Source organism: Bombus affinis, chromosome 2 (assembly GCF_024516045.1).
Source record: "Bombus affinis isolate iyBomAffi1 chromosome 2, iyBomAffi1.2, whole genome shotgun sequence".
Taxonomy (NCBI): Eukaryota; Metazoa; Arthropoda; class Insecta; order Hymenoptera; family Apidae; genus Bombus; species Bombus affinis.
The window spans coordinates 6988952-7015122 of NC_066345.1; the positions used below are offsets into that span (position 1 = coordinate 6988952).

Genomic DNA, 26171 nt, shown 5'->3' on the forward strand with positions numbered 1-26171 from the left:
CGTAACTGAAAAAAGTATCGCACATAACGAGGAAAAATTAAAGGTCTGATTTTATGTATTATAATATGAGGGGAAAAACCAATTGTATTTAAGGTTTTGATTTCGAGTTTTACAAATATTTTTAAATTATCCCCGAGATTTGACAAACTTTTGTATGGTGAATATAGAACACAGTAAGATGTATGGAGAAGGATTCGATACGACGAATGATTGATGCCTTATAGAAGGCATAGAAAATATCGTATATTAGACAATAAAAAGCTACATACCAACTGAAAGATAAAAGAATACCTATGTACACCTTATGATATCTGTATATGGAAGGAATTAATGTTTTTTCTAATACACAAGCCAGCGCACAAATCCACCTACGTACAGGGTGCGATATTTAGATGAGAGCATCTAAACATCTTCATTATTTATAGTTTTATGAAACAATTCTGAAAACTTACACTGCGCTATTCTATTCTTATTTGAAAACATTTCTTGTACTGTTGTGTAAATAGACGATGCCAGGCGGATTCTACACCGCCGTAGCCAAAACATAGTGTTAGGTACATTTGCTTTTAGAAATGATAATTCTTGGAATTGGCAGCTAGCACTGCCAGGTGAATAAACGCTCGAGAAACGGATTGAACCGGTTCTTTTTGTGATGTGATAAAAATGTTGTATCGCAGTGTTCCGAGGTTTGTTTATCCTGTGTTGTCGGCCGCTGAATGTTGTGACTTTGTGAAAAATGACTTGTCAATTCGACACGAGTAATTACGCGGAAAACGATTATAACTGAGTTTATAGGACTGCGAGTGGAGATATACCCAATTCATCTTTATGTCATGCAGAAATATGTAAAAAAGTAATGACAGGTATTAAACGAAACGTTGAAGCGTATAATATATGTTTCGAAGATTGTATCAAATGTCTTCAAGGGAACATGGAAAAGACTATTTCTTAGAATCGCATAAGGTCTATAATGTATGATATGTACACAATAAATGTACAGGAATTAGATCTTAGTTCATTCGATGATAAACGATATATAGTACCAAATATACTCGCGAGAGGACATTACGCTTTCGTGAAAAAATGAGCACATAAATTAATAAAATTAAAGATGTATCAAGATAGACGAACGTGTCTATTTTCAGATGCTCATTTAGATGTACACGTACGTCTATCTTCATACATCTTTAATTTTATTAATTTGTCTCCACATTTTACATACATGTATGGCGGGTTCACATTATGATTAGGGTTAGAGGCGTGTAACGAATCATCATTTGGATTAGTTGAGGTGGATGGTCATAATAGGTGCGGAAGGACACTCAGATATATTCAACAATAAATATTTATTTCACAATATATTCTGGGTGTACACTGATGCGCAGAACTCGCGGTTACTATTAACGTTTTTTTTTTATTTATTATTTGTATTCACAATTTGTCCAATTTGGACATTTGGTAGAATTTTTTAACAGTTATATTAACATGCAAGTGGCTACCCCCAGCTTGGTACCATCCTCGCGTTTGCTAGGTCATATCCTTTGTAAGGTCTGCTGGGTGCTTCCTTTTTAGCCTTCTATCCATGTTTATGGTTTTGAACGTTTCCGCTGCTAGCCGGTTTGGGTGTGTTGCTATTCTTGCCTTGTCAGTTTGCTGGTGAGTGTCGAAGCGTGCAGACGTGTGTCCAGTGCCCTGTGAAGTACACAAAACTCCACGTGACGCCCATTTTTCGAAAGCGAATCCAACAAACCTAGCTAAGTGTTAACAGCCTCTCGACTAGTTCTTTCATACTGAATTAACTAGCTCGATGATGGCCCTAACATTCCAAACAGGCTCTCCGGAGCTAAATTATAACACCGCCGTTCTTCCTCCACGGTGGCAAAGGGGCAACACATCTCTCCTTGCAAACGACCAGCACACGAAAAAACGCAAGCTGGAACCAATCAAGACAAATGTGAACAAGAGTCGAGCTAAACCACCAGCCAAGTGACCACCTACAACAGATTCTCAATATTGGAGACTACGGAAGACTCCATGAATTCAACCGAAACGGTAAATAATCTCCATACCCAAAGAATTCCCCCTCCCCCGCCAATATTCATTGACGACGTAATCGACATCCAGACAATGATAAGGACTATTGAAAAAGATATCAGCAAAGAGGACTACAAGTTAAAAATTAACAACAACCATGTGAAAATTCTGCCGACGCCTATAGAAAACCAACTAAGTTGCTAAAAACTTTGAATGCAAAATTCCACACATATCAGCTCAAGCAAGAAAGACCTTTTCGTGTGGTGCTACGCAATATCCACCACTCAGTCGACCTAGACGAACTAAAGTTCGAACTTCAAACATTTGGCCACGAGGTAACCAACATCAGCAACATTAAACATAGAGTCACAAAAAATCTCCCACAGCCATTTTTCGTAGATGTAAAACAAAAAGGAAATAACAAAGAAATCTACAACGGCAACCGGCTGATGAACTCCATAATTAAGTTCGAGCCACCTCTTGTAAAGAGAGAAATAGTACAATGCAAAAGGTGCCAAAGGTACGGTCACACGCAGAAATACTGCAATCATAACTTCCGGTGCGTAAAATGTGCAGGTAGACACCCCACTGACCAATGCACTAAATCCCCAGGTACCCCCGCGAAGTGCATCCACTGTCAAGGAGAGCATCCTGCGAACTACAAAGGATGCTCAGCCTATAAAACGCTACATAATATTAAGTACCCAAAACTAAGAACCAAGGAGATTACCATACAAGAACCAAGACCTCAAAAACCCACCACACCATCAATATCCTATGCGCAGGCAACACAAGGAAACATAAACAACTCGAAAACCCACAGTGAACACTCAGAAAATAGTGTTCCCACCCCACAAAACACAGACAACTTCACCAGATTCGAAAAACTTACAGAGCAGCAAACTGAGCAAATTAACAACTTGCTATCACTACTCACACTCTTCATGGACAAATTCATACGCACAGAAGCAAAATAAAACCAATGCGAATAGCTCTGTGGAACGCCAACGGCCTAGCTCAGCACAAATTTGAATTAGAACTATTCTTAAAACAACAGCAAATCGATGTGATGCTCATATCCGAAACTCACTTCACCGACAAAAACTACCTCAAAATACACGGCTACAATTTCTACCATACCCAACACCTCAGTGGAAAGGCACGCGGCGGCACCGGAATCATCATCAAATCCAGCATTAAGCACTACGAGCTTCCATCATTCCAGAAAGACTGCCTTCAAGCCACAAGCGTAGCAATAGAAGACCGCCATGGTACAATCACCACCTCAGCAGTATACTGCCCTCCCAGACACTCGATTGCTAAAGAGAACTTCGACAGCCTCTTTGACGCCCTAGGCAATAGATTCCTAGCTGGAGGAGACTATAACGCCAAACATACGCAATGGGGCAGCAGACTTGTCACAGCAAGAGGCAAAAACCTCCTGCAAAGCATAGCCACCAACAATCTCAACTACCTCACCACATATGAACCCCCATACTGGCCCACTGACACTAACAAAATCCCCAACTTGCTCGACTTCTTCATAACCGAAAATATCTCGCCCAAACATGTCCAAATCAACTCCTCGACTGAACTCTCTTCCGACCACTCCCCCGTAATAGTAACAGTCGGTTCGGCAATAATCCAGAACCCACCTAACGGCCTTATTCACAACCAACTCACCAACTGGCAGCTCTTTAGAGAAATCTCTAACCGCTCAACCTCTGCCTCAATCTCACTAAAAGCAAAGGCAGATATCGAAACTGCCACAGAATACTTAAACACGAGCATAATAAACGCCATCCGCTCCTCAACACCTACCAAGACTTCCATCAGTAAACACGAATACCCCCATTACATATTGAACAAAATTACAGAAAAACGAAGACTAAGAAGAGTATGGCAAACCCATAGAACACCAGACGACAAACGCAAGCTAAACAACGCAACCAGGAACTTAAACAAAACCATTAAAAAATACAAAAATGACTGTTTCCAAAAGTACCTCGTCAATTTGTCCCCCTCTGCCGACTCCAACTACTCTCTATGGAAGGTATTACGTCGCGTGAAGAGGTCCGCGCGACGTCTTTTATTGTCTGACCGTAAAGGCCCAAGCGTCGTTAGAGAAACCTAAGGCCCACCATAAACCGAGTCTCATTAGCTTGCAGGAACCTTGAATCCTGGAAGTATTTTGGGTTTATAGCTGGTACTTAAACAAGTCATTAGGTCTTTAGCGTGCTTAAAGATTACGGAGAAAGCTGGTATTTATAACGGGAAAAACTGGTAATTATATGATAGGGTAAACCAGGCATTTATAGGATAGAAATGCTGACCCGACAAGTTTTTTTTTTATTTTTTTTTTATTTATTAGAACATTTATAATCAATACTCGTTGAAAATGTTCAGTAACTTCATTTGGCGTGATACAATGACATGGCTTATAATAGTTTTATATTGTTGGTTCTAGTAGGATCTAAGGATTTAATCTAAAGCTATATCTATACCAAATACCTAGGACTCCACTTAGATACACAACTCACATGGAAACAGCATACTAAATCAATAATAGACAAAATACAGGCAACAAGGAGACAAGTGCATTGGCTAACAAGTCGAAAATCCAAATTAAGCATAGAAAGTAAATTAAAAATATACAAAACGATCATAAAACCAATCTGGACAAACGGAATACCTCTATGTGGGACAGAAGCAATGAGCCATATAAACAAAATAGAGACATTGCAAGCTAAAATTCTTAGAACGATAGTAAACGCACCATGGTACGTTAGAAATGATGACATACCGAGGGACCTGGGAATCGCAACGGTCAAGGAAGAAATTAACAGATGCGCAGAAAAATACAAATCAAGAATAGCAACACACCCAAACTGGTTAACTGCGGAAACGTTCAATACCTTAAACATGGACAGAAGGCTTAAAAGGAAGCACCCAGCAGACCTCACAAAGGACATAACCTAGCAAACACGAGGATGGTACCCCGCTGGGGGTAGCCACCAACATGCTAATATAACTGTTAAAAAATTCTACCAAATGTCCAAATTGGACAAATTGTGAATTTCAATAAATAAATAAAAAAAAAAAAAACCAGCAGACCTCATAAAGGATGCAACCTAGCAAACGCGAGGATGGTACCCCGCTGGGGGTAGCCACCAACATGTTAATATAACTGTTAAAAAATTCTACCAAATGTCCAAAATGGACAAAGTGTGAATTTCAATAAATAAATAAAAAAAAAAGTTACTGGTTAATGCTTCTACCGTAGATACTAAGTATACGAAAAAACAAAAATTGACGTGGAAATATTTTTACTACATTTTACAATTAGCATATACTTTAATTTTCCATGCTTACAATATTTTACGGAAAATGATGATTTCTAATTTTTTAAACAGAATGTGACATATTTTTTTGTATTATAATTTATTATTTCATACATTACTATAATCTTAATCATTGTACGATATACATTATTTCTTTCAAGATCTCAAGATTATACAAGACTGGAAATAGAAGAAATTGTTTTTATATTTTTATATTTTTTCTTTTACATTTACCAGTATTTTTTATTCATCATGTTTATGGAGCATGTTCAATACGGATATTACTGTCCACTGTTCATGATATAGATAAATGCGTGTATTTTCAAGTGCATAATTTCTAATCTTATAATTACAAAGCAGCGAACAATTTCCTACACAACGTGTTTAAGTTTCAAATAAACGGACCTGAACTTACAAAGTTGAGAAGTGACTTTCAAGGCTACAAACTAAAAAATTGGAATACTCCACAGATTATAATTGTATTTCGACGGCAATGCGTTATATTGTTTGAAAAACGTCTTAAGAGCGAGAAATTGGGGTTCTTCTACCAGTACTGTTGGTCGATGATATACGTTATTACGTTTATTATAAAAAAATGGTAAAATTTTGCATCCTTTCAGCTTCTCCACATATTTATCATTTATGAGAAAAAAGCTGGTTAGTACCTGTATGAGGACCCAATATTTTTAAATTACACACGCTTAAATTACAAAGCAGGAATTATTCGTTACGAGAAGAAGATGGATCTAAACTCTATAATGAGTCAAACTAGCACTAGTAGTAATCATTTTATGCAGAAAATATGAAACCCCTCGTTCGATGAATTCAAATTTCATAGATAGAATCTTTTTTTTTTTATTTATTAGAATATTTACAATCAATTCTCGTTGAGGATTTTCAGTAACTTAATTTAGCGTGATACAATGACGTGGATTATAATAGTTTTATACTGTTGGTTCTAGTAGAAACTAAGGATTTAAACTAGAGGGTATTTTCTTTTTAGTCTGCGGATCTGGTCCGTCGTGTCCAGTAGTTGGGTGACTAGTGGGTTGTGGTGGTTGTTGACTCTTGTGTTATATCTGCTTCTGGACTTGTGTATTTCATCTTTGACTGTAGATATCTTGAGGTCACGATGGATTGTTTCGTTGATAACATACCAGGGTGCATTTAATAGGGATCTTAGCGTTTTCGATTGGAAGCGTTGGAGTATTTCAATGTTGGAGTTACTTGCTGTTCCCCATAGTTGGATTCCGTAGGTCCAGACAGGTTTTATTACGGCCTTGTAGAGGGTTATTTTGTTCTGTATGTTTAGTTTGGAGCGTCGGCCCGTGAGCCAATAGAATTTTCTTAGTTTTTCCTTTAGTTGCTTTGTTTTTTCCGAGATATGTTTTTTCCAAGTTAGCCTCCTGTCCAGGGTCATGCCCAGGTATCTTACGGAGTCCTTGCTTGGGATTATTGTGTTGTTAATGGTGACCTGGGGGCAGGTTTGTTTTCGGAGCGTGAAGGTTACATGGGAGGATTTTTTTTCGTTTATTTTAAAACCCCATTTTTGGAACCACTTTTCCATGGAGTCGAGACTTCGCTGGAGAGTGGATGAGGCAATTGCCGGGTCTGCGTGGGTAGCTAATAGTGCTGTGTCGTCGGCAAATGTTGCTATTGTTACCTCGTTTGATATGGGTAAGTCGGCAGTGTAGATGGAGAATAGTAGGGGTCCGAGGACACTACCTTGCGGTATGCCGGATTCTATTGGGAATATTGCGGAAGTGGCGCCTAGACATTTAACTATGAATTGTCTGTTGGTAAGGTAGGATTTTAAGATGGAGTAGTATGGGTGGGGTAGGATTTTTTAAGCTTGTAGAGTAGCCCTTCATGCCATACTTTATCGAATGCCTGTTGGATGTCTAGGAATACGGCTGAGCAGTATTTTTTCTTTTCAAGGGTTTGGCTGATCATGTGGGTTATGCGGTGGATTTGCTCTACTGTTGAGTGTTGTTTTCGGAAGCCGAATTGGTGATCTGGGAGTGTTTTCAATTCTTCAATGAGTGGAAGGAGACGATTCGTGAGCATCATCTCGAATAGTTTAGACAGGGTAGGTAAAAGACTGATTGGGCGATAGGAGCTGGTTTCATATATTGGTTTACCGGGTTTGGGGATGAGGGTGATTAGTGAGATTTTCCAAGCCTTGGGAAAGTGTTGAAGGCGGAGGATAGCGTTTAAGATTGATGCGATGAGTGCAATCCCTTTTATGGGAAGTTCCTTGATGGCTTTATTTCCTATTAGGTCGTGACCTGCTGCTTTCTTGGGGTTTAGGCGACTGATTGCTTCTATGATCTCTGCAGAAGTAAAGGGTTCAATAGGAGGGGACATTTGGAAGGGAGTGTGCAGGTATTCGGAGACGTCCGCTGCAGCTATGGAGGAATGGGGTTTGAATACTTCAGTCAAGTGTTTGGCAAATAGGTTGGCTTTTTCTATAGGGCTACGCGCCCATCCACCCTGCGGACGGCGGATTGGAGTTGTAGTCTCCTCCGGCTATGAATCTATTGCCCAGGGTGTCCAGGAAGTTGTCGAAGTCTTCTTTGGCGATGGAGTGTCTGGGAGGGCAGTATACAGCTGAAGTGGTAATTGTACCATGACAGTCTTCTATAGCTACGTTTCTTGCTTGGAGGTAGTCTTTCTGGAATGGTGGAAGTTAGTAGTGCTTAATGTTTGATTTGATTATGATTCCGGTGCCGCCGTGGGCCTTTCCGCTGGGGTGTTGTGTATGGTAGAACTTGTATCCGTTTATGTTCAGGAAGTTTTTGTCGGTGAAGTGGGTTTCAGATATGAGCATTATATCGATTTGCTGGTGTTTTAGGAAGAGTTCTAGTTCAAGTTTGCGTTGCGCTAGACCGTTGGCATTCCACAGAGCTATGCGTCTTGGCTTTATTTTGTGTCGGGGCGTATTAATTTATCCATGATGAGTGTTAATAGCGATAGCAAATTGTTTATTTGCTCTGATTGTTTCTCTATTAGCTTTTCAAGCCTAGAGACTTTGTCTGTATTAGGTGAGTTGGGGGCACTATTTTGAGGAGGATCCGTGTGGCTATTTGGAGTATTTCGAGTGCCTTGTACCGCTTGGGCATAGGAGGTTGAGGGAGTGGTGAGATTGGTAGGACTGGGTGTTTGATTGGTTGGGGGAATTGGGGTGAAGGTGAATTTCGGCGAGCTGGGTGTTTGGTAGGTTACCTCTTTTGTTCTAAGTTTGGGGTACTTGTTTGAGTATAGAATTTTGTAGGCTGAGCAGCCTTTGTAGTTGGCAGGATGGTCACCTTGACAGTGGATGCACTTCGCTGGGGTTTCCGGTGATTTCCTGCATTGGTCGGTGGGGTGTGTTCCTGCACATTTGACGCTGCGGAAGGTATGGTTGCAGTATTTCTGCGTGTGCCCGTATCTTTGGCACCTTTTGCATTGCACTATCTCCTTTTTGATTTGCGGTGGTTCGAATTTTACGATGGCCTTCATTAGGCGACTGATGTTGTAGATTTCCTTATTGTTGGGTTTCTGTTTTAAATCGATAAAGAATAGGGATAACGTGTCTTTCGTGACTCTATGCCTTATGTTGCTGACATTGATGACTTCGTGGCCGAGTTTCGATAGTTCGGTTTTTAGCTCGTCGATGTCTGCGGAGTGGTGGATGTTTCGTAGCACCACCCGAAAAGGTCTTTCTTCTTTGAGTTGATAGGTGTGGAAATTGGCGTTCAGGGCCCTAAGTGTCTTGGTAAGCTTCCTGTAGGCTTCTGGATTCGTCGGCAGGATTTTGACTTGGTTGTTGGTTATCTTCAGGTTGTAGTCCTCCTTGGAGATATCTCTCTCTAAGAACTTGATCATTGTCTGGATGTCGATGGCATCATTAACAAATATTGGTGGGGGAGGGGGGCTTCTCTGTGCGTGGTGGTTTGGTGGCGGGCCTGCGATTTCCATGGTGTCGTTTGAGGATTCCAATATTGCGAACCTGTTGTGAGTGTTAATTTGTGTTGTTGACTGTTGATTCGAGTTTGTGTTTGGTGGTTCAATTTTGCGTTTTTTCGCCTTATTGGCGTCGTTGGCACGTGGGGATCTGCTGCATTTCTGCCACGGGGGGAGTAGTGCGGGGTAGTTGTGAGTGTTACGCCACGAGGCTTGCCACAGGCTGTATTTTCTAACCGTCGCTCGCGGCCCTACAATGTCGCAGGCAGATCGTTTTATCTGACCGCCGGATCATATACAATGTATCGACGAGCGCATAGCTGTCGCCAAGCAGCGAGTTCTGGAAACGTCGAATTTTGTCCGTTACGTTTTTCACGCAAGAACAGACATACGTGATCATAGGCGCGAACGGTGGCGTGACCTAAGTAGAGTGGGGGTCGTCTTAAACATGAGACAATGGAATCATCTAAAGTCAGTCAGTTCCTTGTGACACGTCGAACGTTACACATTGAATCGAATTTAACACATAACGTCTGTCTGAAGCTGCGAAGTGCGATAGATCTCGTTATAAGCAAACCGCTAAACAAACCTTGACTGTTATCTTTTTCGTTTTTAATTGTTGATCTTTGACTGAACTTGTTGTTTCGTTATTTTTATTAAACTTTTATCAACCAACCCAGTATAGTTGTTCATATACACTCAAACCTAACCACCTCTATTCTCGTAATAGAAATAGGGGATCAATCAGTTCGTGGCGTCGATTGTTTAATCGTAACGAGAATTTACGACTCTCGTTGACGCGTTATCTAGCGATCGCGTCTCTCCGCGAACGGTTGAAACAGAGAGTTTGCACAGGCGAGCCTGGTCGTGATTGCTGGGCCATCATCGAGCTAGCTATTTCAATATGAACTAGTCGTGAGGCTATGAGGCAAGGTTCGGGTTGGGGTTTGGTGCGTAGGCTTTTCTTCTCTCTGACGGATAGGAAACACTTGGGAGGATAAGAGCACGTTGTGTTCACTTTCGACGGTTGGGTGACACGTGTTACTTTCGAACTTCACTGGGCACTAGAGACACGTCTGCACTCTTCGGCACTCAACAGCGAACTGGTTAGATAGAATCTACGTAGTATTTTCTACGGTAAAAGACTCTGTTTTCAAATTAGACGATATTAACAATAAAGCACGATGACAACATTACAATTCATTTTTAACTCGTTTATCTTCGTAATTAAATTTATTATTATTATATTATTTTTTCCTTTTACAAAATAACGCAAAAATATTCGGAAAATAAATCCATGAAAAGAACGTTTGGAATATTTGTAGAATCCATGCATTGTTTTTCTTTTTAAAAAGATCACCGTTTATAGGATGGGCAGAAGTATAAATTTAGTTGCAGAAAACCATTTATTTATAAACTATTTTCAATTAAATCCGTTCTTATTATTCTCATAATAATCTTATAATAAATTCTTACTTTCGTGTTGCCTGCTTCTATCAACTCTTGGCCGAATATTATTTGTTATTTTGATACTCATACAGCATAACCTCGATTATATATTGCGTATATACATCATCCGGACGTTCTATCATCAGAATGTTGTATAATTCTCTACAGTGTATCGTACATACGTATATTCCTATATACGTATATAGTTCATATAGTATTTGTTTCCCCCAATCAAAATTGTCGACGACGAGAACTGTCGAAATAAAATCGCGTCACATCATTTCTGTACGGTATTTACATTCGAAACGTTCCAAACAATGATGAAGCGAAAACCGCAAGCAGTGTTGTCAATTGAAAAAAAATACGACATTCTTAGGATGAGAGAAAAAGGTGAGGATCAAAAATTAATACAAGACAAGTACAATGCTTCAGTAACCTGCTTGGACCATATATATAAAGAATACCAAGAGATTAAAAGACTATTCCAGGCCAAGACATTGGATATTAGCCGTTCCAGAAAACGTACAAGATGTCTACATGTAACGGATCTAGAAAGAATTGTTTACCAGTTGTACTTACGGTGTAGGCAAAACAGAATACAAATGACAGGAGTAGAGGTACGGAGAAAAGCTCTGGAAATTAATGAAAAATTAAAGGGAGATCCTGATTTTAAAGCCTCTGACCATTGGTTTGAAAACTTTAGATCTCGTCACCGTATAACTGATAATGATGTCAAGAAAGATCTTCCAATAATAAATGTAGATACACTGAATACGTTTAAAGCTCATTTTAACACATTTCTGAAAGACGGGGAGTTCACATTGGAGAACGTTTACAATGTCGTTTACACAGTAATGATGTGGAAGGGAGTACCAGAAAAAACTTCGATTTTTAGGCGTGCGAAACAGGCAGGAAACCAACAAATGTTGGAAGATCATGTTACTGTACTTTTTTGTGCAAATGCTACCGGAAGTCACAAGTTGCCGGTACTAATAATCGGCAACATTGGAGAAACTCAAGGTTTATACAATTTGAATACAGATGCCTTTTCAGCTATCTACAGAGCAAACGCCAATGCTTGGATGAGCAGTAACATTTTCAATGAGTGGTTTAGGAAATATTTCTTAGAATCAGTTATAAGAAGACAACTGAAGAAGGGGCGCAGGGAGAAAACATTGTTATTACTAGATAATACTAGGTTGATTCACAATCTCAACGATCTAAATAGAAAAGATAGATTCGTTACAGTTATAAGTATTCCACTTAACATATCACCAGTCAGTCAACCAATGAATTGTGGAATAATTTCAAGTTTCAAGAGAAAGTACCGAAAAGAATTGGTGACAACATTAGCATCATTACCTCTCTACAATACGAATGATGATGTGATAGACATGCATGAAAAATTAGACATGTGGGATTGCTGCAGCATTGTACATGATGCTTGGTCTTATGTCGACAATGCAATATTGACAAATGCGTGGGACAGCCTTTTGAAGCGTGACATCCAGTGGAGTGCGGAATACTCACTAAGAATGAAATATGACGCAGTTAAAGCAATTGAAATACTGCGTAGCTTACCTGGATGCGGACGGTGCGATGAAGCCAGTGTGTTACACTGGTTTGAAAATGACGAAATTTGTGAGGTTTTCATGAAGATATGTACCAACGACATTATTCGAGAGTTTGAAAACAAAACTGTGGATCGAATGAACTATTTCTACGATGAAGCTGGGCCTTCTCATTCGAAGCTTCCAAAAATGAGTTAACATGGTTTGAAGCACAAAATGAATGTAACTTGGAGGAATTGCTTATATTAAAACGTGTATATTAAAAAATATATTAAGAAATATAATATGATTTAGCTATAAGAAAATTGCGGAACGCGTATGATTTGATGTAGCGTTTAATTGTTTGCATGTACCATTTGGTTTGAAATATATGGCACACAGTACAGAAAAGCTGTTGCTCTGTTATTCAAATACATTTATCATTATTAGTTCCGATAATTAAGGTTCTACTGTATATGGAAGACAAAGATAGACGCGAAATAGTATCCTTATATTTACATTCTCTTTGACTATTATACTTTCAATTTGACAAATTAGAGTTAAAGTAACTGTCAAATTAAATGTTTATAGGGAATATCGAGATAGATCGATTAATGTATTGAACAAATATATTGTCCCATAATAAAATAACAGAGTTGATGACGACCTTAAAATCATATTTGAAAAATATCTTCTAGAAAAAACATTATCTACCACTGCGTGTACCCCTCCAAATAGCATAACATTGTCCTGTGCAGTTCTTTTCATAACATTAATAACCAAGATATTTAGGTGTTCCAATTTATTTGTTCCATTTTGTACATCAGCGGATATTTATCAGTGTGACTACCAAAGCCGGTAAATACGCGACGAATCATTAATCGGAGTCGCTTCGAGTGCGTACAAGCATATCGCCCAACGTGTCACCTAGATCTTCACTGAAACCAAAATTCGATTATGTGCAATTTTACCGTTCTTGCACATGTTTTTAACGCGTTCCTCGCTTCAACGATCGACATAACACGCAATCTACGTTCGCAAACCTGAACGATCTCGTCACCAGTTCGCAGCTGCTTCGATTAGGCTGTCACTCTATTTACGTACTTCTTCGAAATCACGTAAAAAAGTCAGGCAGTTTCTTTCCTTCCTACGTAAATGTCAAGGTTCTCGGATTTTCTTACGAACAATTTTAATGTCTTTAACCCTCGACGAACCAAGGTCTTTGCTGGTGTTGGTGGAATTGACACTGCACGATCGACTTCAGTTTTCTATTCGGATTTTTTCATTCTGTTTCTACAATGGACAACCTCGGAATCCTCTTGTTCCATGTTCGACCACAATCACTTCCGATTACAGTACTGCAGTGGGCTAATGACATGTGTCGCGTGGATTTCCGTCATTCGTGGACTATCCATGCACGAAGATTCAGCGTTATCCACAACGCGCTGAAGTCGATGTACTTTCGAGACTTTAACGGTATCTGGGACTTTTGTAAATTCTGCAGCTTGACAGCTTGCGACAGTAGCAGTGTTTTATTATTATTATTATTTAATTTGTAATTTATTATAGCGTCGGATGGAGACAACACGGACGGTTGCGATGAGGATTTCGTAGGAGTATCGTGTGAACTGTATAGTGGAACAAACAGAATTCAGCACGAGTATGTGAGAAAGATGGGACACCGAAATGTTCCTTAGTATCTTTGAGCGGCAATTTCGAAGATGAACGAACGTCCTCGACCATAGCTGTGAGCAGCGAACTCTCGCTACAACTGCTACAGCAAACACTGTTACAATAATAAAGCCAATTTGAACATACGAAGTACCACTATGGAGTACAGCAGCAATGAGCTACATAAATAAACTAGAGTCGCTATAATTCAAGATACTGAGAACAATAGTCAACGCCCCATGGTATGTCAGAAACGAGGATATACGCAAAGACTTAAAAATACCAACGCCAAAGAAGAAATCGGCAGGTACGCATAAAAATACAAGGAAAAACGGCAACATATTCAAATCAACTGACTGCTGAAGCGGGAAAAATTGTCATAGAAAGAAGACTAAAGAAAAAACAACCAACTGATCTCAATAAAGAAATAAAATAGACAAACTCGAAGATGGTATACCGCTGGTGATAGCCATCCACGTGTTATTTAATAATTAAGCTAGAAAAATTTACCGAATGTCCAACTGAACAAATCTTTCAATTCCGCAACTTTAGTTGTTTCGATTCGCGTCAGTTTATCGTTAGCAACGCACGTTTCTCCGACATCAATGGTAGTGTTATCCGTGTTTCATTCCTCGCTCATCGTGGATAATGATTTGACTCGATTTCAACTTAATTTCACATTTATTACACGAATCGTTCTGTTAAATAGTTGGTTTTCCGTTTTTTCAATCCCAGCTCGAGGCCCTAGAATTATAGTGACCTATCTATTTGATAGATTTATTTATAATGATGAAACAGGACACTATCATTGTTTAACTAGAGCTACTTCTTAAGGTGGAGGTTTAATCGCTTAGGGACAGTGCGAAATGACGAGAACAAATTATTGCTATCGCATATCGCATAGTATTGCTATCATGTGCCGCTACATTAATATAGTAATGCAATACAACTAAAACAATTAAATTGGTACAACTAATCAACTTCTAAGTGATAATTCACAACTCACTACAATCGACAACCAACAACTTGCAACTAACTACTTACATCTCGTGACTATCTCCAACTAACTAACTTTCTCCACCAAAACATCCTTTTTTTTTATTGGCACATGTTTCTGAAAATTTTCGAAGCAATTACATCGAGAATTTCCATATGAATTTGACACATTACATCAAAATTGAATTCAAGTTACTAACCGATGTCGATATGTTATTGTTCGTTGAGTAGGATATACGCGGTGGCTGAATCAATGCTCGTGTCACGGTGGTCCCGCGAATACAGCGATAGGATATCATATCTCATATACCTTAGCCATCGAAATAATAACTAAGCAGTAATAGGATGCCTATGTAATCGGCATCCAGTGATAACCCCTCCACAGGAACCAAACCCTTGATATAAAAATCCTCCGAAGTCAATACTCGACATTCTATTCTGTTCTGTTATAACATTCTGTATCGTTACTCTGTCAATTTCTAATAAATTTTGTAATAACGATCATAATTGAAATACGAATCTCTCACCTCCCATGCGGAACGTGAAATAATTTCGAATCGACGTGACACTCGCATAGGTACGGCCGCTTGAAAACAAGTATCTACCTACAGATGATTCATCAGAAACGTAAAATATTTAAGGGGGTATTCCAGTCTAGAGGCATGAATTTCGAGCGGATTTGAAAGTTCTGTACAAACGAAACAAAAAATATTTTTACTATCCATTTTTTTATCATTTGTTTATTGATATTTTAAGATTACATGAAAAATTCACCGAAAAAAACTCAAAATTCACAAAGTTATAAGCTGGCAAAGTGAAGGGTCCAAAAAAAGGGTATCCTGGCGTGCATGATTTCAACCCTTTTGGTTATCTGAAGCAAAAACGCCGTATGGATTTTTAATTAGTGTAGATGCGCCTATAGCCTGAACCTTGGAAAAGTAAAAAAAATATTTTTTCATAAAATGGCTGCCGTTTGAAAAAAAAGTTTCCTTTTGGACGTTTTTTTGGCAATTCCGAATTATTTAAAAATAGGAAAATTAAGAATTTTGATCTGAGCGTGGTTCAGGCGATAGAGGAATGTATAAAGAACATTCACAACAACTTTCAAATAAATCGGTTCATTAGAATTTGAAATATCGTGTACGCCAACTCGGAAAAAGTAGTTTCGAGAAAAACGGGTTTAAAGTTTTGAGACAAGTTTCCGGCAATTTTACTCATAGAATGGTGCAGCATATTTACATATTTTTAATCGGCGATTCCTGCTCTATACAAGAAACCTTCCTCTACTTCAAACTGCTCATTCTCCGAGGTTCATTCATGGAGACGAGCAATTCTGGCTTCCTTTGATGTCTCAGAAGCTCGGAGTTCAGAGCACTCGATGCGAACTTTGTCTCGCCTGACTGCGAACGCATGAGCTTCTGGGCCAATCGTGATTCCCATGACACTTAAGATTTTTAATATGGATATGAAACCTTCATTAAAAATACATACTGCGACAAAAGTGGAAATTTGAATTGTCTGCGTTCCTGCGTGGATGTGCTTCGGAGCAAAAGTCCATATTAACGAAGTTAACGATTCGTTATTCTTTTGGGTTTCAGAACCCAAACATCGTTCCAATTGAATTGTTGAATTAAAAATACATTAAAAAGGGATAAAATACAATATAGATTTTATGAGGGTATTCATACGCAGGTACTCATGCAGAGTCTACCGTCTACTGTTCATTTGTTCCGGTCGGACCGGAGCAGATGCCGCGTCACAAAAATAGCTGTAACTCATAAAATAATTGAAATTTTGAAAAATCCTTTTAAAGGAATATTCTTGAATGTCTAAAATTTGGAAATATTGAAAAAAATTGTCGATTTTTTCAAATTTGTAGACTAGAATACCCCTTAAGAGTAAAGGACTCTTACTGGGAGAGCAATGAAATGGGCCGAATTCAAATTGTATGTTGCTGTAAATAATTTCTACGCTTCGGCTGTGTTTCAATCGATGCTGCCCGGAGGTTTTCGATAGAACGGCGATATTAATTGTGATATAAATTCCGCTCCGCTGTATGAGTCACGGGATACCTCTTAACGTTTGAGTTGAAGCATCAGTGACAGGGACAAACAGCAGAAAAAAGACTGCTTATCAACAGTAGATAATAAACTTCGGTACATAACACATTGCACTTATTTGCGATACGTTTCAAACGATAGATTGAAATTGACAAAAGTACACTGTATTTTAGTGCTTCAACAATCGGATGGTTGTGTAATTACATCGATTCCAGACTTTATACGAACACAACTAACGATCTTTTCTAAAATTTGTTTAAATTAATGAATAACGCGGTCAATCATACAGACGTGAAGCTATTCACTTGTTGGAACCATGCTGAGCGACTGATCATTGTATTAAATTTTGTCGGATATAGTAACATTATGTTCACGGATACGGATAGTTTGATTTAGGAGCTCACACGCGATAACCCACATGATATTATGAAGCGAAACATACATCACTTCGACACGAGTGATTACGCGAAAAAAAATGAGTACTGTGTTCAATGTACGAAATAGTATACCGGGCAGGATGAAAGACAACAAAAATGGTGTGGTTATAATGGAGTACGTAGGACTGCGAATGAAGATGTACCCATTTCATGTTTGTGCCATGCAGAAATATGTAAAAAAGTAATGAATGGTATTAAACGAAACTTTGATGCGTGGAAGATATGTTTCTAAGATTGTATCAAACGTAACGGAGTGAACACGGGAAATACTGTTTCTCAGAATCGTATAACATCTATAATGTATGACGTGTACTTTTTTCGATAAACAACCATGCTACGTTATAAAAGTCTTTAACCTTGCAGACCGATGAGAACTTTCTATGGGTTCGAAAACGTGTGTTATCAAATTGGCGAATCGCTGTCTGGATAATCGCCGAAAAGTTTAGTATCGTTTTAAGATGCGCATATCCAATTCCAAAAAATGATTTAAAAATGCGAAAATTTGATGCTAGAATTGCTGGAGTTCCGCCTGGGCAGGCGACCTAAACGGACGTGCGAAACAGTGCTCCAGTGAAAGTGCGGCAAGAGAGAAGAGATAGGGACAAAGTTAAAGCCAAAAATAGACAAAAAGTGGAATAATGCAGATTCCACCAATAAAAATAATTAACTCCGGTGAAACATTTTTCATAAATAAAGCTACAGACTCTACATATGTAGAGAAAAATGATGACATTATGGAAACAACACAATCCGACGAAGAGCAAAACATACCAATACACCAGGAAGAAAGCTGGACGGTGGCAACCTCCAGCAAAAAACGGAAGGTAACCCCGCTCGCAAGCGCGAGGAAAATTGATACATATGAAAAAAAACAATGGCTACAAGATATCAAACTGCACAATCCATTCAGCGCACTGCCGGAAGAGGCAGCAACGGACCCAACGGAAAGTCCGACAAACCGTACACCCAAACCACCACCAATATACGTAGACGCAAAAATAATTGACCCCCTCATCGAACTGCTAAACAACATCGCAGGAAAAGACAACTACATCATCAAACAGATAAAAATAGACCAGGTTAAAGTACAAACCAACACCCCAGAAACATTCAGAAAAATTACAAGATCACTAAAGGAAAAAAATGCAGCATATCACACTTTTCAGCTCAAAACAGACAAAAGCTACAAAGCAGTAATCAGGGGACTACACCCAAAAACAAATACTGGAAAAATAAGTGAAGAACTGGCAAAAATCGGACACCAAGTAAGGTCAATAAATAACATAAACAAATACGATACCAAACAACCACTACCGCTATTCCTAGTCGAACTAGAACCTAAAAACAACAATAAGGAAATATACGATATAGAAAAATTACTAAACACAATAGTAAAAGTGGAGCCACCCAGGCATAAAAAAGAAATCCCACAATGCATAAGATGCCAACAATACGGACACACCAAAAATTATTGTAATAGAACCCCGGCATGCGTTAAATGCGCAAAAAATCATCTCACGACACACTGCCCATCCACGGGAAAAATTGAGGAGGTTAAATGCTACAACTGTAACGGAAACCACCCAGCCAGCTATAAAGGATGTGAAGTAAGAAAACAATTACAACGTAAACTGTTCCCGCCCCTACGAAGCAGAACAATCACTAACTCACAAGCCCAACAGGACAGCACAAATCCTGAAATAATTCCAAGTACAGAGCAAGCAACAAACACCAAACCTATCAGCACCAACATCATTGGTGGTCTAAGCTATGCTCAAATAACCAGCCAATCAACACATACACACAACCAATACCACAGCAATAGTAACAATGACACTGCAGAAATCAAAGAACTACTCAAACAATCCATAAAGAACACCGAAATGCTAACCAGAATGATAAGCGAACAAAATGCAGTATTAAAACAACAAACTCAACAAATTACAGTCATGCTACAACTAATTACAAACGTGCTAAGCAAAAAATAAAAACGGACACTCTAAAAATAGCAGCCTGGAACTCAAATGGCCTGCAACAACGAGCCCTCGAAATTAAAACATTCATATACAATAACAATATAGACATACTACTTGTCTCAGAAACACACTTCACTACAAAAAGCTACTTGAAAATACCATACTACACCATATATGATACCAAACACCCCTCAGGAAAAGCTCACGGAGGGACAGCAATGATAGTCAGAAACGATATCAAACATTGTCTACACAGCCAAGTTAACAAAGAATATTTACAAGCAACCACTGTTACAGTTCTAACTAGCAGCAACTACTTCCAGTTGTCAGCAGTATATGTGCCTCCGCGACACAAAATAACAACACAAATGTGGGAGGAATACTTCCAGGACCTAGGGGACAAGTACATCGCAGCGGGAGACTACAACTCAAAGCACACGCTTTGGGGGTCAAGAAACATTACACCTCGAGGTAGAACACTGGAAAAATACATTAGAAATAATAACCTCAATATATTATCCACAGGAACACCGACACATTGGCCGACTGACCTGAACAAAAAACCAGATCTTCTGGACTTTGCAGTTACAAGGGGACTAAACACAAATAAACTAAAAATAACACCCAACCTCGAGCTCAGCTCCGATCATACACCCATAATAATTGAATACAGAAACAAACCAATTCACTATAGCAAACCAGAAACACTATGCAACAAAACCACCAAATGGCAAACTTTCAAAGAAATAATAGAAAGCAAAATAAACTGCAACATCCCGTTAAAAACTCCTGAACACATAGAACAGGCAGTAGCGACATTGACAGCAACTATTCAGGAAGCAGCAAGGACAACCACTACTCCCGAACCAACCAGCAGACAAACAATAACAATCCCGCAAGAAATACTCGACAAAATCAAAGAAAAAAGAAAAGCAAAAGCAAAATGGCAAAAATACAGAACCCGAGAAAACAAAAAATACTTAAACAAACTTGCAGAGGAAATAAAAAACAAAATAAAGGAGCACGACGATAACGAATTCGCAAAGTTCATAGGGACACTCTCCACACACGAGAACACCAACTACTCACTATGGAAAGCCACGAAAAAAATAAGGAAGCCAATAATACCCGTCCCGGCAATCAGAAAAGCAGATAACACATGGGCAAGAAGCAACGAAGAACAAGCTGAAGAATTCTCCAACCACCTCTGCAACACATTCACACCACACATTATCAACAACAGCAACCTCAAAAGTCATACGGAGGAGGATCCACAAACCACTACTACCACAGCCGACAAGGAATACACCATACCTAAAACATCGGCACAAGAAATTAGAAACATAATTGATAAAACAAAAAACAACAAAGCGCCAGGAATCGACCTAATCAATGGTAAAATCTTGAAAAACCTCCCGCCAAAAGCAATAAGACTAATTACAATAATATTCAATGCAATTCTAAGAATTCAATACTTCCCCAAACCATGGAAATTAGCACAAATCAAAATGTTACATAAACCAGGCAAAGACCCGCACCAAACTGCATCCTACAGACCAATATCACTGCTCCCAGTATTTTCCAAAATACTGGAAAAGATAATATACGACCGCATAAAACCAATAATAGAGACAAAAAAACTAATACCGGATCACCAATTTGGTTTCAGAAACAAACACTCCACGATAGAGCAAATGCACAGGCTTATAAACGAAATAATAGTAGCACTAGAAAACAAGGAATACTGCACAGCCCTCTTTATAGACATAGAGAAAGCATTCGATAAAATTAACCATGAAAGTCTACTACAAACAATTAGGAAACAATTCCCGGAGCAAATACACCACTTAATAAAATCCTACCTAAGCAGCAGAACCTTCGTAATAAAAATCAAGGACACACATTCTCAAGTTAAAGACATCAAGGCCGGAGTACCACAAGGAAGCGTCCTAGGCCCAATACTATACACATTATACACGGCGAACATACCAACAACTACCAACAGCACAGTATTGACATTCGCGGACGACACAGCTATACTAGCCAGGCATACTAACCCAGAAACGGCAGTCAAAATACTACAAGAACATATCGTAAAAATAGAAAATTGGCTACAAGAAAAACAATTAAAAGCAAACCCCAATAAATGCAACCATATTACATTCACGCTACGGAAAAAGATACCACCAAACATCCTATTGAACGGTACGCATATAACGCAAACAAAGCATGTCAAATACCTAGGACTCCACTTAGATCAAAAACTTACCTGGAAACTACACATCAAATCAATAGTAGAAAAAATACAGAAAACAAGGAGACAAATGTATTGGCTAACAAGCCGAAAATCCAAACTAAGCACAGAAAATAAAGTAAAAATATATAAAACGATCATAAAACCAATCTGGACGTACGGAATACCACTATGGGGGACGGCAGCAATGAGCCATATAAACAAAATAGAGGTAATACAGGCTAAAATCCTCAGAACAATAGTAAACGGACCTTGGTACGTCAGAAACGAAGATATACGAAGGGACCTGGGAATGCCAACGGTCAAGGAAGAAATCAGCAGATACTCCGAGAAATACAAATCAAGAATAGCAACACACATAAACCGGCTAGCTGCGGAAACATACAAAATCACAAATATGGACAGAAGACTAAAAAGGAAGCACCCAGCAGACCTTATAAAGGACATAACCTAACAAACACGAGGATGGTACCCCGCTGGGGGTAGCCACCAACATGCTAATGTAACCGCTAAAAAATTCCACCAAATGTCCAAATTGGACAAATAGTGAATTTAAATAAATAAATAAAAAAAAAGAATTGCTGATCCCACGGTCTTCTGATGAAATTCTACGAACATTTTGAATAGAATCTAAATACACTTAAACTTGTAACAGTATTAATAGATGCAGATATTCTCAACTCTTTCTTCCTCTTGTTGTAAACATTCGTTGAGACGGATTGAATATAGCTAAAGTCAAAGTGTACCTAGTGCTTAGTCGTTTTACTCAGAATGCTCACACAGCTACTGGTTAATGTTTCTACCGTAGATATTAAGTATACGAAAAAAACAAAAACGTCAAATGACGCCGAGACAAATATCGGAAATGCTGTCATTTGACACAAAATACGAAATCCTTCCTTAGAAAGAGGTAAGTCTAAAAGTACCATAGCAAGTAAATACGGTACTACACCATCCACCGTGCGCTATATATATGCACACAGCGAAGAGATTAAAACATATTTCGAGAACAATACACTGATTGCTAGCCGATCCATTAAACGTCTATCATGGACACGGATAACGGATTTAGAAAGAGTTCTTTACCAGTAGGGAAAAAAACATAGAATCGACGATAGAGATACGGAGAAGAGCTCTGGAATTTAATGAAAAACTAAACGGAGATCCTAATTTTAGAGCCAGTTACGGTTGGATGATGAATTTTAAGGAGCGTTGCCGTATCTATCAAGCGGATATCGACGATTTCCGTACTCCAAATAGAGCTGCAGCGAATATCTTCAAAGCTAATTTTAAAGAATTACTGAAATGTGAGGAGTACACACTGAAGAACGTTTACAATGTCAATTACACTGGATTAACGTGGAGAGCAGTACCAGAGTTAACTTGGATCTTTTGAAATGAGAAATTAGAATGCCCAAAAATGTACAAGGATTACGTTACTACACTTCTTTGTACAAATGCTACCGGATGTCACAAGTTGCCAGTACTAATAATCGGCAGAATTGTGGAAACTCAAGGTTCATACAATTTGAATACAAATGCTTCCTCAACTATCTACATAGGAACAACCAGTGCTTGGATGAACAGTAAGATTTTCAATAAGTGATTCGAGAAATATTTCTTAGAATCAGTTAAAGAAAGACAAAGGAAAAACGGGCGCAGGGAGAATACTGTGTTGATAGTAGATAATGCTAAGTGACATTATGATCTCGAGGAACTAAATAAACAAGATGAATTCGTTACAGTCATGAGTTTTCCATGTGATGTTGCACCACTCATACAACCAATGGATCGTGGAATAATCGAATGTTTCAGGCGAATATACCGAAAAAAATTAGTCGAAACATTAATGCCATTACCTAACTGCAATACGAAGGATGACGTGGTAACAAACCATAACGATTTAATCTTGTGGGATTGTTGCCGTATGATACAAGATGCTTGGTCAAATGCCAAAAATGTAATACTGATAAAAGCGTGGGGCGAGCTTTTGAAGTATGAAAGCGAACAAGATGAGGATGACATAACAATAATGGGAAAGAGCATAGCAGAATGCCAATGGTGCGACAGAGCCGGTGTGAAAAACTGGTTTGAATTTGATAATATAAATAAAATGTTTATGAAAGTATATATCGACGAAGTTATTCGAGATTGTAAAAACAATACTCTTTATCAAGTGAACATAGATATTGTCGACGATGAAGCTGGGCCTTCTCATTCGTAACTCTAAAAAAAGAGCTAACATGGTCTGAAGTACAAAATGAAAGTAACTCGGAGGAATTGCTTATACTAAGACGTGTATATTAAAAAATATATTGAGAAATATAATATGATTTAGCGATAAGAAAATTCTAGGTCGCGTACGATTTTACGTAGCGTTTAGTTGTTTGCATGTACCATTTGGTTTAAAATATATGACACTCAGTATAGAGAAAACTGTTGTTTTATTATTCGAATACATTTATCATTATTAGTTCCCATAATCAAGGTTTTACTGTATATGGGAGAAAAGGAAAGACGCGAAGTGGTATTCTTGTAAATATTTTATATCTTCAATTTGACAAATTAGAGTTGAAGCAATTGTTAAATTAAATCTTTATAGGGACTATCAAAATGGATGGATGCAAGTATTAAAAGATCCAATAAAGAAAAACAAAAAATGACGATGAACTTAAAATCTTATTTAAATAATGACTTTCAGAAGAAACATTATGTACCATTGTGTTTACTCCTCCAAATAACATAACTCCGCCCTGCGCAGTTCTTTCATAACATTAATAACGAAGATATTTAGTTGTTCCGATTGAAGCGACCCATTCTGTGTACCAGCGGATATTTATCAGTTTCTTTTTGTTTATGTAATTTGTATTTTACAATTCGTCCAGCTGCATATTTGGTAAATTTTTGTAGCTTTATCGCTAGATAACACGTGGATAGCTACCCCCAGCAGGATATCATCTTCGAGTTTGTCTATTTTATTTCTTTATTAAGGTCAGTGGGATGTTTTCTCTTTAGTCTTCTTTCGATGAGGGTTTGCTCGCTTCATCAGCTAACTGGTTTGGATGTGTTGCCGTTTTTTCCTTGTATTTTTTTGCCTTCTTGCCGATTTCTTCTTTGACCGTTGGTATTTTTAAGTCTTTGCGTATATCCTCGTTTCTGACATACCATGGAGCGTTGACTACTGTTCTGAGTATTTTCGATATATTTATCAGTGCGAGTTGATACCCTATTAATCTGTGCAAAGCTCGAATTGGCACTAAGTTTATACTGATATAATTATACGATATAGAATCAAATACATATACAGAAATGGGCTTCTTTTTTTCTCTTTTCCTTCTCGTATTCTTCATAAATTGTCTTATTAAATGGAAAGAAAACTCTAACTGCAATTAATTAACTAAATGCAGTTATTGAGAATGGCGACCTCGCCGGTGTAAAAGACTTTGAAATATGTTAAAGAAAGTAAAAGTCGAGAGAAACTAATAAATATTATTACTAATAACTAGTACTCGTTAACATACGTCTCTAAAATATTTACACCTCTTTAAAAGAAAGCAATAGGGCTAATATTTCATTATAAGGAACTACATCGATCAATGCATCGAAATATATAATCTTATTTTTAAGAATGTATATAACCTTCTTCTGACCTCAATGATTCATGATTAATGGCCTAACGTAAAAAGCGGAGATCTACCTAACGGAAAATCCGAGTTTTTCCATAAACAATGTCGCCCAGGACCCACGTTGGTAGGAGGCTTCTTCCTCCTATCTTCCTTCTCAATATTGGTCACAACCAATCGGCATCGCGGATCATTGCCCTCACTTTCCTAACTAAAAATTTAAGCAACGAATCCGCGTTCTTCGTTCAAAGGGCACACCCATACCGAGCTTTCCTCCGTAATCACATCAGAATAAACTTCAGAGTTTTCCTTCGGCTCTCAACGTGCCTACAAGGACGAGAGTTCCTACGGCTCTCACAGTACCTCCACAGTTCCGCCTGGGCAGGCGACCTAAACGGACGTGCGAAACAGTGCTCCAGTGAAAGTGCGGCAAAAGAGAAGAGAAAGGGACAAAGTTAACGCCAAAAATAGACAAAACGTGGAATCATGCAGATTCCACCAATAAAAATAATTAACTCCGGTGAAACATTTTTCATAAATAAAGCTACAGACTCTACATATGTAGAGAAAAATGATGATATTATGGAAACAACACAATCCGACGAGGAGCAAAACATACCAATACACCAGGAAGAAAGCTGGACGGTGGCAACCTCCAGCAAAAAACGGAAGGTAACCACGCTCGCAAGCGCGAGGAAAATTGATACATATGAAAAAAAACAATGGCTACAAGATATCAAACTGCACAATCCATTCAGCGCACTGCCAGAAGAGGCAGCAACGGACCCAACGGAAAGTCCGACAAACCGTACACCCAAACCACCACCGATATACG

General features: G+C 38.5%; 1 protein-coding gene and 1 long non-coding RNA gene across 2 annotated transcripts in view; one reads left to right on the forward strand and one right to left on the reverse strand.

The window, feature by feature from the left end:
* The window catches only part of LOC126924386 (uncharacterized), a 104008-nt gene that overhangs the window by 38057 nt on the left and 39780 nt on the right, over positions 1-26171 (reverse strand). Inside the window, exon 2 of the long non-coding RNA XR_007713496.1 lies at positions 21101-22163. This is a non-coding gene — a long non-coding RNA (uncharacterized LOC126924386). The remainder of the gene's footprint in view (positions 1-21100; positions 22164-26171) is intronic.
* On the forward strand, positions 11025-12730 carry LOC126924264 (jerky protein homolog-like). The gene has a single exon (XM_050738555.1). It carries the CDS (start codon positions 11087-11089, stop codon positions 12536-12538), a length of 1452 nt encoding a protein of 483 aa, XP_050594512.1. The 5' UTR covers positions 11025-11086; the 3' UTR covers positions 12539-12730.